We start from the raw sequence: 13,567 nt of genomic DNA on the forward strand, positions 1-13,567 counted from the left end.
TATAGAAAACCCAACCTTGCTATAAATGTCATGTTTGGTTTAATACAAGCACTTCCTGGCATCTGGGATTTTGGAGATCTTATAGTAAAACTAAACAAAAACAGTTTCATTCATAATTGCAAACAGGACAATTTCTTGCCTTATTCAGTGTTGCACCTTTTTAAGCAAAATATTTTAGCTTAAAAAGCAGGAGCATTTTTCATAGAAATCGGCATCTTTTGTGATTTAAAATAAATGAAATTTAGTTAAAAGAATGACATCCATTCCATTCTCTGTGATTTAACTTTTAAAAAACAGATCCATTTGAATATTTAACACTTCATCGTTTTTAGAGGTTTTCTGGCTGCAGCAGAGTTGGAAATAGTTTCTCTGTGGCTCTTCAGTAATTGGCAGACAAACGGCTTAAAGAGCACGGAGGTTAAGTGAAATCCAGTTTTAGAGCGTCTGGAGGAGGAGGGAACACCCTCCTGACATAGAAAGCCTCTGACTCCTCCCCAAACTATCCATTCATCTTCATCTTTAATATAACCTGTCATTAGATTATAAAGACAAAATGAAATATATCTGTAAAATCTATAAAACTGAACAGTGATCTGTACAATATGGTATGAACTGGTTTATTATGTCTTTTTATTTTGGGATAGATTTTTTGTGCATCCTCTGGTTGTTGGTGCTTAAATAATATTATATAAAAGACCAAGTGCTTGTTGTGACTGACCCTCTTAGTTCAATTCTCGGACAACTTTCAGTCCGTCTCCTTGGCCGAGCACCGTTTTATGTCCGATAATGGGTGCCGCGCTGCGCTGTCACGCGCAGCCTCCACCGGTCCGTTACTGTGATGCTGCGCAGCGGCGGGGACGCGCAATTACGCAATTCCCCCCCGCCTGTCCCGAGACCATAAACGGATCAGCGTCTGCCAGCCTCTCCGGTCCTGAAGCCGACCTGACAGCCGCCAGCTCCCCAGGTACAACGCACTTCATCAGGTCACGCGTGGGGGTGGGGTGGGGTGGTGGTAGGGTGTGTTCGCGCTCTATTCAGAATCCTCGGCGGTGCGGAGTTTGTGGCGGGACCTGCGGTTGTTGTGACTGGGGTGCAGGGGACAGACGCTCAGTCGGTGGAGTTGACGCGCATCCAGGCGTCAGTGCGGCTCGAACATGGCGCAGGCTCCTAAATCCCTCAGTTTTAGTTGGACTGCAGAAGGTCGCGCGGCATTTACACGCAGTTTGGTCACGTTTGAGCACAGAGGCGCACTGCGGCAGCCGCGGTGACGTGACGCGGTTCACCTGAACAGGTCTGCCCGGGATCATGAATGACAATGTGTGTGTGGTGGTGGTGGTGGTGGTGGTGGGGGGGGGGGTTGGATTACAGCAGCAGCCCTCCCGCCTGCTCCAACCTGAAGGCAGATGATGACATGAATGTTTTAGAGCAGCAGCGGCCTCCGCAGTGCACGCGCGCGTCCTCGCGGTCAGCAGAACTCTGGACAGAGTTCTGGAGTCTGCACAAACCTGCAGCAGAGCACTGCAGAGGCAGAGAAATGGCTGCTTCACTGTCAAAATGGAGGAGAGCTGAGAGTCTGAAGCATCAGCCATGTTGTCTGGGTGTGTTGATGCTTGGGGGGTGGGGTGGGGGGATGAGAGCAGGGGCGTGGATGGTTTGAGGATTTCAGGACAGTGTTTACTTCAGGAGCATCTTTTCTGCGTGTGTCTGCAGCTGCTTGGCACCTAGTTAAAAACTGTCTGTCTTTGCAGACTCCCCATCAAGTCCAGTCCGAGTTCTGCCACCATGGGAAAGGAGAAACTCCACATCAACATAGTCGTGATCGGACACGTCGACTCTGGCAAATCGACCACCACAGGCCACCTCATCTACAAGTGTGGTGGCATCGATAAGAGAACTATTGAGAAGTTTGAGAAGGAAGCTGCCGAGGTAAGGGTTTGAAGGGTACACACACACACACACACACACACACACACACACACACACACACAGGACCACTACGACAAGAACGCTCACAAAACCGCCACACTTGTCACTCCTCAGATGGGGAAGGGGTCGTTCAAGTACGCTTGGGTGTTGGACAAGCTGAAGGCGGAGAGGGAGCGCGGCATCACCATCGACATCTCTCTGTGGAAGTTTGAGACCAGCAAGTATTATGTGACCATCATTGATGCGCCAGGCCACAGGGACTTCATCAAGAACATGATCACCGGGACCTCCCAGGTCTGTAGCGTACTCTGTCTCTGTCCTAGCACTGCATAGAGCAGGGATGGGGACTAGGGCCTTGGGCTTGAGTTGCACTGAAGTCCCACATCCAGAGGCTTTAGAACTGAACCCAAAGACTTTAGGCTTAAGGTCGGGGACTTGTGAGACTTTATTTAATTCTTATTTTCAGAATATCACTGCCACATGTAAAATAACAGCTCCCTTTAGCTTTGCATGGGGCACATGCAGAAACATAAACGACCCGTTTATGAGTCGACACAAGTCTTTAAAAGTAGTATAATAACCGATTTTAACCATGACTTCTCAGACGCAAGACTTGCACCTAAATTCAAGGACTTCAGAATTGACTTCCAAAAAAGACTTGTGTTCATTGACACAGATGTTTCAGCATTTCAATTCAGAGAGATATTAATGTGAGTTGAGATTTATTTGTGTTACAGAAAAATGAGCATGAATTTAGTCCATAATTTTAGGACTTTAGGCTTTGGGTCGATGATGTCTTGTGTAGTTGAGATGAACTCTGACCGTAGACTTACAAACTCTAGAGGCCAGACGCTGATAGTGGTTAGAGGCCAGACCAAAGTATTGTTCTAGGGGGAGAACGGGGTCGAGGAGGGATAGCAAACCATCTAGAATGCAGAGGAAGAACACCATTTATGAATTTAAAGGCAAAAACAATTGTGATTGGCTGTGAAGAAGATTGTATATTTAGCTATTGGTTCAAAGTGAACGCCTTATTGAAAGCAGTGTGCAGAGTGGTGTAACAACCCAGCGTACCTGTAAGCGAGGTAGATGTTTCTATATTTAAAATTGTGTCAAAGCTTTAATGCAGCAGGTAAAACTTGTACGACTGTGCTGTATTCAGGCCGATTGTGCCGTCTTAATCGTGGCGGCAGGCGTCGGCGAGTTCGAGGCTGGCATTTCCAAGAACGGACAGACCCGTGAGCATGCCCTCCTGGCTTACACTCTTGGGGTGAAGCAGCTCATTGTGGGCATCAACAAGATGGACTCCACAGAGCCAAACTACAGCCAGAAGCGCTACGAAGAGATTGTGAAGGAAGTGAGCACCTACATCAAGAAGATCGGCTACAATCCAGACACCGTAGCCTTTGTGCCCATTTCTGGCTGGAATGGAGACAACATGCTTGAGCCAAGTCCCAATGTAAGAGACACACACAGCACAACTACATTAATACCAGAGGTCATAATTTGTTAACATTAAACTGAATAAAGGACCAACAATAAAATTAACTCTAAGAACATTCACGAACTGTTTCACCAGTTTATTTATGGAAATTTAATAGCATCTGGATGGCTCAGTTGGCTGCGTGTTTGACTGGCCCGTGGGAAACCAGGGTTTGATTTTCAGGGAGCGTGATAATCTTCATCCAGTGTGGGTCCTTAGGCAAGTCTCTTTGTGCTACTGCCTAACTACAGTATATAGCCTCAAGGGGGCCAAAATCTGTCTCCCTGTGCCAGTCCCCAGCTGGGATAAAATACAAGGTTATGTCAGGCAGGGCATTCAGTGTAAAAATCTCTGCCAAATCACCTGTGTGAATCAGTAGCAGCCTTTACAAGAACAAAAGTAATCGGAATGAACGCCTAATCGGAAGAAAAATTAGTCATGTAAACAAGCCATTCGTAATAATCTGCCCTGATCAGACTCATTCGGATCAAAATTTCTTTCTGATCAAGATTGGTGGGTTATGCCAATCAACTAAATGTTGTTGATCTGATCATTGTGCATGTAAACAGTTAATTCCGATCGTGGGTCACTACTGCTCTGGTTTAGGTCATGCATAGATGGTGCGGCGCTCCAGAGGAGGCTTTGAAGCGCAATCAGGACCGGCCGGCCGCTCCGCGCGAGAAAACCCCGTCTCTGAGCAGATCAGCTTTGTGTTTGCGGGCAGGGGAAGGTGCATTGTTACGAGTGCGCTCCGGTTTGCAGTCCGTCCTGCCGCTCTGCATGAGAGAGCTGCCGAACTCAGGAGAACCGTGTCTCCTGGTAGAACGGTGTCCCCAAGCAGAGGAGAGGCTTTGGGGCGGTGTGTGAGCTAACGGAGGCAGGTTTTCAAAGCAGAAATGCTGCGCAGTCTTTAAAAACCGTGTAAACAATCATGTGGATTTGTGTTACCGGTCGTGTCCAGACAAAATAAAGGCTGATGTTATTTTCACATTTTGAGGTGCTGGCAAAATGCAGATTGCGGCATTGACTGCATGGATTTTATGTTCAAACAAGGCTAAATGTTGTTAGCACATGTTAGCCTACTCCCAACCCTTCTTCCAGCTCTGTTCCACCACAAAAAAGCACTGACCGCACTGATTAAAAATAAAATGATGAGCGACCAGCCGCTTCATAATAATCATAACAATAATAAAAGCATGTGTAGAAGATCGTCTCGCTCTATGTGGCAGCTCGGTTTGTTTACAACGGAACTCCAAATTATTTATTCCGACTGACAGTGTGGCGCATGTAAACATTTGTTATAATCGGATGAAGTTTTTCCGGGCCCATGTACACAGTTCAATTCTAACCCAATCTTTGATCCAATCAAAGACATTTTGCATATAATACCGCGGCTAGTGAAAGCCAATTCGCTGTGGCGACCCCTAAAGGGATATGCAAATGGTGAACAGCAGAATAAAGGTATTACATTGAATACTGCTAAAAATGCTAACACTAAAAAAATAAGTAAGACTTAATAAAAAGTAAACAAAAGGTCTAAATATTGTTGAAAATATAACAAAACTGAAAATCTTAATGGTAAATCTGAATTCTGAATTAAATGGAATTAATAAATGGTTTTAATTAATATCCAACTTAGTATAAAGAAAATAGTATCACAGCAGAAATGTGCAGAATATTGATTGCCAAATATTCCATGGCAAATTTATCACATTTAAAAGGAGCAAAGCAGAAAATAGGAGGTGAATAATGTGTAACATTGCCATGAACACCAAAGTAAATTGTTAAATGCTAAATCAATTGTTTAAGTGGCAGTAAAGAAAAAAAAACATGTAAATAATTCATATTTAGGAACAATGTTTAAGATATTGTCCAATTAAAAAAAATGTATAACTAAAGATTTAGCTGAAAACTTCTAGGATACGTTGACTCATCGTCAAAATTTTATATCAGCTTCTTCAAAGGGAGATTAGTAATTCAAATCAATGGAAAACCTGCCTCGTGGCGCATAAGTTAAAAGTAACTGATGTCTAAAATAACTCAATAATGCTAAGATTCATGCAAAAATGCTAACCAAATATTAAATGAGAAATACTTATACAACGAAAACAGCTGAGATGGAAATGCATGCAACAAGAGGTTCTGCGATCCCTATTGAGCATTAGGTGCAGTGTGACAGTCTAGCATTTCAAGAATCACATTCTTTGGGAAAGTATTCAAGTCGCATCAATCTATCTGGAACTCAGACTTGGCCTGTGACTTGCTGATGATGTGATCGGCAGGTGGAGTCCAAGACCAACATGCTGGAGAAGCTGATTGTTCACCTTCTAAGAAATTTTTCTTATTTTCATCAGGACAATGATAAAAAAAGGTCCTCTAATTTTATTAATTTTTCCCTCCACTTACTAATGAGGGACACCAAGTCATCAAACTGGGTCACAGACGGAAGTACCGCTGAAAGCTGCAGTCATTCAGCGGCAGCTCCTGCAGTAGATTGTGAACATCCCCGTACTGGGAGAATCTCTGAAGGATCTCGTGAGCCCAGACATGGAGACGTGATTACCAATGCTTTTGTGAAGCTTTTTAAAATAAACCACTCGCCACAAAGACAGCTTCTTCCCCTGAGCTGTCACTCTGATGAACTCCTGACCACTCAAAAACACTGAACAAAACCACAGAAACTAGCAAACCAGAACTACTGTTGCATTTTTACTTAGTTATTTTTTTATTTTGTTATTTTAATTTATTCCTATATCTAGACATAGACATATCTACCTTATATTACTTTCTTTTTTATTATTTATCCTTTTTTTTTGTCTTACTCCTTTACACTTTTTTTTTTTACACAAGACACTGAAGCCAAATTCCTTGTACATTCAATTCAATTCAATTTTATTTGTATAGCCCAAATTCACATATGTCGTCTTGATGGGCTTCGTACGGTGGCCCTGAAGTGCAAAGCATTCAACAAATCACTCGATACAAAAACATTTTTAAGATCACAACAACAATTAAAAAAAAAAAAAAAAATTTAAAAAGCAGCATTACATTTTAGAAAACAAAACAAAATTTCAGAAACCAAAACTTGAAAAACAAAAATGACAAAAAAAAAACATTTCAGAAAACAAAATTAATTTCCAGGAAAAAAAGAAATATTAAAAAATGAAAACATTTCAGAAAAAAAAAAAAAAAATTCCAGAAAAAAAATGAAATATTAAAAAATGAAAAACATTTCAGAACACAATGAATTTCCAGAAAACAAAACGAAATCTTCAAAAATGAAAAACATTTCCAAACCGGAAGAGGCAGGTACTATGGGACAACGCTGATTGGATGAGGATTTTTGTCAATCATTTGAACTGAAAAGTATTTTAAATGAAGCGATGACGGATTTTATCGTCCAAACAACAATGTACTATAATAATCCACGAATTTCCCATTTATATATCAAATAAAAAATGCAGCAAACTGTTAATGAACTTTAAAATTATTTTTTTAACATTTCGCCTGACACACGGTCACCCGGAAGTAGTTTGTGAGCACTTTTACTTTGAACGCTGTGCGCTAATGTCTACGGCTGCGAGGTTCATGCTGTCAATCATCTTTAGGTAAGAATCAATTCTGTGATCTTTTCTTTTGTCAGTCACATGTCTCTAAGGATGTTAATTTTAGGATGTTAAAGTGCTGCTTTGAAAAGATAATTTCTTTATCTTGCGCATGCGCAAAAGGAACCCGATGGAGACGAACCGTCTTCACACGATAGCCGTTCCCGTTTTCGGTGACAACATGAGAGAAAAAGCTCCGAGCCAGCCTGATTCTGTGATTTATACAGTAATTACAGTAATTATATGGCATCAGTGTTGCTAAAAATCGACTTTAAGACTGAAATCAGTAAACAAGTTCTTATGGGAAATAATATTTAAGTGCATTGTATATTTTAGAACCATGCATATACACATATACTGAAACTTAAAAATGAACTTTAAAGTTTATAAAATACTTAATTGAATTAACATGTGATATTTCTGCAGGTGAAGTTTCTCAAAGCGAAGTTCCAGAAAGGTTTGTGCTGCAGAAGAACAGATGGCAGCTGAATACAACAAGACTAAAGTCATTCATATCATTGTGCAGTGTACAGGCAAGTCACCAGGATTTATGTGAAATGTAATCAATAAATATTATTTAACCTTAATATCTATTTTTTTTTTTTAAATTGCAGGTCCTTTAAAAAAACGTCTTTAACCTGCTGCATAAGCCTGATTAGTTGTAAATGATGCAGTGGGGAGTGAAAAACGAAGCACAATTCCTGGCTTTAGCGTCGGGCTGATGATCTGGAAATCACATCTGAGGAATCGCATCAAACACTTGTTCAACTCCAAACAACTTAATAATCCTTTAAGCAAAACTCCAGTTTAAAATGTTCATATTAGACTTGCTTCATTTAGGAGCTTTTCCATGTTTACCATTTTAGGTTTTAAAGCTTTATTAACAATGTTGATGTTTGATTTTCAAAGCTGTTGTTTAGAAATGTTTCTTTGTCAATGAAAAAACTGAATGCTGACATGAGGATTGTAATAATGGATATGAAAATAAACAAATTTGTTTCATAGCAATGCAGTATATTTATTGAAAACTTAACATGAATACGTTATTCAAAAACAGAAACAAAGAAACAGTTGTGGATTTTCCTTTATGGGCTTCTTCATGCAGTCAATCAAATGTTGCGCTTACAATCAGCATTTACTCAGCGTACCTGTCAGTCACATTTATTAGAGGAAAAAATGCATCTGGGAAAAGTCTGTTTGTGCTTAACTATATCAAAAAGAGTCATGTCAGGGAAGTTTTGTCCACATTGCTGCTCAGCATCACATCCAGAGGAAGATGCACAAGTAAGGGGACCCCAGTTCCTGCTCGTACATGCTTGCAGCTTCCTCTGCACTGGACTCCAGCTCCATTGAAATCCCTGACAGAAATAAATTAATAAATTAAAAATCCCTGACAGAAAAACATCAGCTGCCGTTCATCTTTCATTCAGGAAAAAGTTGAGTTCATCAAAATGAGGAGAAAATGGGTTAAACCAGAAATTCATTAGGGAGGGGTCAAAACACCAAACTCAGAATAAAATACATTATTTCAGTCTTATAAAAAATACATTCTAAAACAATTTGGTATTCTTCCTCTGCCTGAAAGACTAAAACGTTTTTTTTAAAGATTTATTTTACACTACAGACTTTGCCACCGTTAGTTACACACCTGTACATGTCTGATGATGTGCACATCCAGTCATTTACTGTCATGTTTCTGTGCACTGACACACTCTAAAGTCACAGATCTTAATAGTGTGAATAAGAAGCATTCATAAATGTTATTCTGAGACACAAACTGCTGCAGTTTACCTGACAGCTTTGCTGATTTATGCGGCTGGTTCACCTGTCTGAGAATCCTGCCCACGTGACCCCCCCCCCCCCCTCTCCAGGTGATGAGGTAACCTGTCATTAACGTATGACTGAAGGATCTTGGATCTGTCTGTAAACACCCACCTAGAAATCACGTTTAACGCTACATTTATTAGATCAAACAAATGTGCCTCCATACCTTATCAGTGGATGGCGGGACTGCATTTCCTGATGTGCGCCGTCTTTAACACCCGTTTCTTCGCAGCTGCTGCTTCAGACAGAATCCTCTCACAGACATTTCGAAACAGTTGTAAACCTGGTTGGTGTTGATATTTCTGGGTGCGTTCTGTCATCACATCCGCTAAATATTCAAAGATTAAAGTTTATGTTAACGTTTTACCGTCCCTTTCTTTGTTTACCTGCAGAACGGACGTCATCCACACAAACTACTTCCGGGTGACCGTTCTGCTTCAGACGAAATATTCAAAAAATAATTTAAACCTTCATTATCTGTTTGCTGCATTTTTGATTTAATATGTAAATGGGAAATACGGGAATATCATGGTACATTGTTGTTTGGACGATAAAATCCGTCGTCGCTTCATTTAAAATACTTTTCAGTTCAAATGATTGACAAACATCATCATCCAATCAGCGTTGTCCCATAGTACCTGCTTCTTCCGGTTTGGAAATGTTTTTCATTTTTGAAGATTTCGTTTTGTTTTCTGGAAATTCATTCTGTGTTCTGAAATGTTTTTCATTTTTAATATTTCATTTTTTTTCTGAAATGTTTTTCATTTTTTAATATTTCATTTTGTTTTTCTGAAATGTTTTCATTTTTTTTATTTCATTTTGTTTTCTGGAAATTAATTTTTTTTCTGAAATGTTTTCATTTTGTAATATTTCTTTTTTTTTCTGGAAATTAATTTTGTTTTCTGAAATCTTTTTTTCTTTTTTTTCTTTTTTATGTTTTGGTTTCTGAAATTTTGTTTTGTTTTCTAAAATGTAATACGCTTTTTAAATTGTTGCTGTGATCTTAAAAATGTTTTGTATCGAGTGATTTGTTGAATGGTTTGCACTTCAGGGCCACCGTAGCTTCGTATCGGTAATTGACAAAGTTAAACATAAAATCAAAAGGATCATGAATACATAGAATTCAAGAGTAAAATACTAAATTGAACTAACAAACTGACTAAACTAAACTGGACATCCCTGCCCTTAGACCCCCCTTCGTGGTAAGGAAAAACTCCCAAAAAAACTGGATTCCGGAAAAAATGAAGAAACCTCAGGGGTGCCCACATGAAGGAGGGATCCTACCCCAGGACGGACAGGCGATTTACCAGAACTCATAGGGAAGAACTAACTTATCTATCTCTACAACTACATATTTAAAGTCCAGCAGACGAGCTTCCTCCATCCGGAGTTGGGGGGACAGTCGGGGGCACGAGTTGAGCCGGAGACAGGATCCACAGCCAGGTGTGGTACATGCACTGTACTTGGCCAATAAAGCTGATTCTGATAAATAAACCTGACCTCTCAGAATCATCTGTGTAAATCTGTATATACAAATTATTCAGACAATGCCTTCATGTAGCAATGGGGCTAAAAGGTTTTGAGAGTAAGTAGCTCCTCCTACATGGGTCTGTAACGTCAAGTTTATGAACACATTTCTGGACGTCAACCAGCTAATCTTGACGCGTGTCAAAAGTCAAGGCGGACACGATTCGCGCTTGGTGTGAACCCAATAATAAAAAGGGTCAAACTAATAGCTTGGCTGCCACATGTTTATAACATCTGTAGAAAAAAGTTGCAAACTCAAAAACACTTTAACTCTGTTTAACAAACATTGCACTTCGCAGTTCTAAAAATGGATAATTGAACAGATAGTGAATAACAACAGAGAGAAAAAGGAGCAATATGTGCTCAACACTCCTGCACAACCAAAGGGAGTCCTACAAATGCTGGTAAAGAATAAAGTTGCTGTGCCAACTGACAAAATAATTAACGCTTGGAACTGTAAACCTGTGTGAAGATCAGTTAAATTACGGAAATATCAGCTGACAGGAAGGATAACAATTTTTTTTATTGCATCAATCACCAGTTTAGGTAAAAACAAAACAAAAACCACTCATCTCAACAGTTTTCAGACACTCCTAAATGTTAAATGCCTTCCAGATGACCTGGTTTAAAGGATGGAAGATCAATAGGAAGGAAGGTAACGCATCGGGCACCACACTGCTGGAAGCTCTGGACGCCATCCAGCCCCCGACTCGTCCAACAGACAAACCTCTACGCCTTCCCTTGCAGGATGTCTACAAAATTGGAGGTGTGTCATGTACTTTGGTCTCTTCAGTGAAAACGCAGATTTTTCAGGAGAGGACTGCAATAACTGTCTCTGATGATACGTCCCATCCTCAGGTATTGGAACAGTCCCTGTAGGTCGCGTGGAAACTGGGGTACTAAAACCTGGCATGGTTGTGACCTTTGCCCCAGTCAACGTGACCACTGAAGTGAAGTCTGTGGAGATGCACCATGAGGCTCTAACCGAGGCTCTTCCTGGAGACAATGTGGGCTTTAATGTCAAGAATGTGTCAGTCAAAGATATACGCCGTGGGAATGTGGCTGGCGACAGCAAGAATGACCCCCCGCAGGAAGCTGCCAACTTCACTGCTCAGGTACACGTTACATCAAACCTAAATGATGGAAACTATGCTCCTCACAGAACAGAAGAGCTTCTCTGTCTTAGGTGAAAATGTTTCATAGTCAGACGTATTTTGGATTAACTTGCTGGAAGGAAATGTTCCTAAATGGGCCACTGCAGTAACTGCTGCTCCAGTTTAATAGGATGAGGAGTCAAATGCTACGTTTACGCGCATTTAAGAACATGTGTTTAGCACATGGTGTTCACACTGGACTGTTGCTGCCTCATAGTAGCTCATTTCCATCACCTACAATTGAAAGAGGCTTGGTACGTCACTCTAAACTCTGCGTGATACAATTCTTGTGGGGCACAAACCACAATTATTAATTTCTTCTTCATGATTGATTTACATATGGTTGGCACTTCCGGGATTTAAAAAGGGACACCATCCATACGTCAAAAATCCAAGTCCCTGAATGGTCCAAGTTTGACCTGGTTTAACTTAACCGTGCATTCAATGGTTTTCAGTACTTGGAGATCTTAAAAATGTGCATAGCTATGTGTAAACGAGATAGTTTTGAACGCAGAAGCCAGAAATGCGCAAAGATGTACGAAAGTTCGGACACACCTTCTCATTAAAATGAATGGGAAGGTGTGTCCAAACTTTTGGTTTGTACGGTACGTTTACATAGACTTTTCCTTGAAAGTGTCCACTTGAACGCACGTTGCAATGGCCGGTGTGAAGATAGCTAAACAGGAAGTCTGTTGTCTTTGTTTTTTGCAGGTGATCATTCTCAACCACCCGGGCCAGATTAGTGCAGGCTACGCTCCTGTGCTAGACTGTCACACTGCTCACATTGCCTGCAAGTTTGCAGAGCTGAAGGAAAAAATTGATCGTCGCTCAGGGAAGAAGCTAGAGGACAACCCCAAGTCTCTCAAGTCAGGAGATGCCGCCATCGTAGACATGATTCCTGGGAAGCCCATGTGTGTTGAGAGCTTCTCCGAGTACCCTCCACTGGGTAAGCCAGAACTAAAAAACTGAGCAATTTAAGACTGAAACTGACACCAAATTCTGCAAAATTTCCCCATAGGTCGTTTTGCGGTTCGCGACATGCGCCAGACCGTTGCCGTTGGTGTGATAAAGGGGGTGGAGAAGAAAGTCTCCACCACTGGTAAGGTCACCAAGTCTGCTCAGAAGGCCCAGAGGAACAAATGAATGTTGTGCTGCTCTGCCGACCACAAGGTCTCCCAAGGCAGGACATCCATTATCCAACTCCATCCAACCACTGGTCGCTTCAAGCTAATAATCAAAGACTGGTTAATCATCACAATGCATCGCAAAAGCATCCGAAGGAAAGAAATCATATAGGTCCTTAGATGTTGAGGAGAAACTCCTCACTCCACTGTTAGATCATCATTATGTACAATGTGATACAAGATAAAAGCTGCTTCCACTCATTGGTTTGGTTCAGTATAACCCTCTGTGATGTTGACAATCTCATTCTAGCTCTCTGGAGCAATGCTCCTGTTCTTGTTACATGTTGTCCTGCTGTGAATGTTTGCAGTAATTTAGTGCTCTGTAGGAGCCAGTGATGAAAAGACCAAACTGTACTCTTCAGAGCTGTGGATTAGTGTCGTGTTTAAGCTTTAAAAACCACTTGAAACAAAAGGTCAGACTTTGTCCTCCTTCAGGACTCAGAATAGACTACCTGATGATTCTTTGAGCACTTTGATTGGCATTTTGCTAACTTCGCACTTTCACCTGAGAACATTGAATTGGTATAAAGCTACTGCACCTTAAGAAATGGCATGAGCCTCTTTGCAACATTAAACATGTTTGAATCTTCACCCAGTTGTGGTTTCTTTCAGTAAATTACAAGAATTTCTCAGGTTTGATTCCTTTGTGTTTCATCCGTCTTCCATCACTTCAAACAAAAGCCAACAAGCTTTTGCTAACGTGAGTGTAAAATTTAAACGCCCTCCTTATCAAAAACAAACTGCAGTCTGGTTTTTCTGATGACTGTAGGTTCAAGGCGGGACTTTGACTAAATTACTAGACGTGCTGCTGTGCATTGAATCTTTGTCCTGAACTCAAGTACAATTTAATCTCTGGCCACGGCC

General features: G+C 40.9%; 1 protein-coding gene across 2 annotated transcripts; it reads left to right on the top strand.

Moving 5' to 3' along the window:
- Positions 1-831: 831 nt before the first annotated feature.
- Positions 832-13,294, top strand: LOC101166076 (elongation factor 1-alpha 1). Of its 2 annotated transcripts, none has more exons than XM_004076988.3 (8): positions 832-964; positions 1,749-1,926; positions 2,041-2,220; positions 3,089-3,385; positions 10,981-11,131; positions 11,224-11,480; positions 12,231-12,465; positions 12,538-13,294. In XM_004076988.3, exons 2-8 carry the CDS (start codon positions 1,783-1,785, stop codon positions 12,660-12,662), a joined length of 1,389 nt encoding a protein of 462 aa, XP_004077036.1. In that variant the 5' UTR covers positions 832-964; positions 1,749-1,782; the 3' UTR covers positions 12,663-13,294. The 2 variants fall into 2 exon arrangements, with proteins under 2 accessions (XP_004077036.1, XP_011482477.1); XM_011484175.3 differs by lacking the exon at positions 832-964 and adding an exon at positions 1,128-1,291.
- The last annotated feature ends 273 nt before the right edge of the window (positions 13,295-13,567 follow it).

Source organism: Oryzias latipes, chromosome 15 (genome assembly GCF_002234675.1).
Source record: "Oryzias latipes chromosome 15, ASM223467v1".
Classification (NCBI taxonomy): Eukaryota; Metazoa; Chordata; class Actinopteri; order Beloniformes; family Adrianichthyidae; genus Oryzias; species Oryzias latipes.

Coding starts and splice junctions, on each gene's coding strand:
- LOC101166076 (XM_004076988.3), top strand. CDS start 1,783: ATGGGAAAGGAGAAACTCCACATCAACATAGTCGTGATCGGACACGTC. Junction 2,221..3,088: donor TGATCACCGGGACCTCCCAG/GTCTGTAGCGTA, acceptor TGCTGTATTCAG/GCCGATTGTGCCGTCTTAAT. Junction 11,481..12,230: donor CTGCCAACTTCACTGCTCAG/GTACACGTTACA, acceptor TGTTTTTTGCAG/GTGATCATTCTCAACCACCC.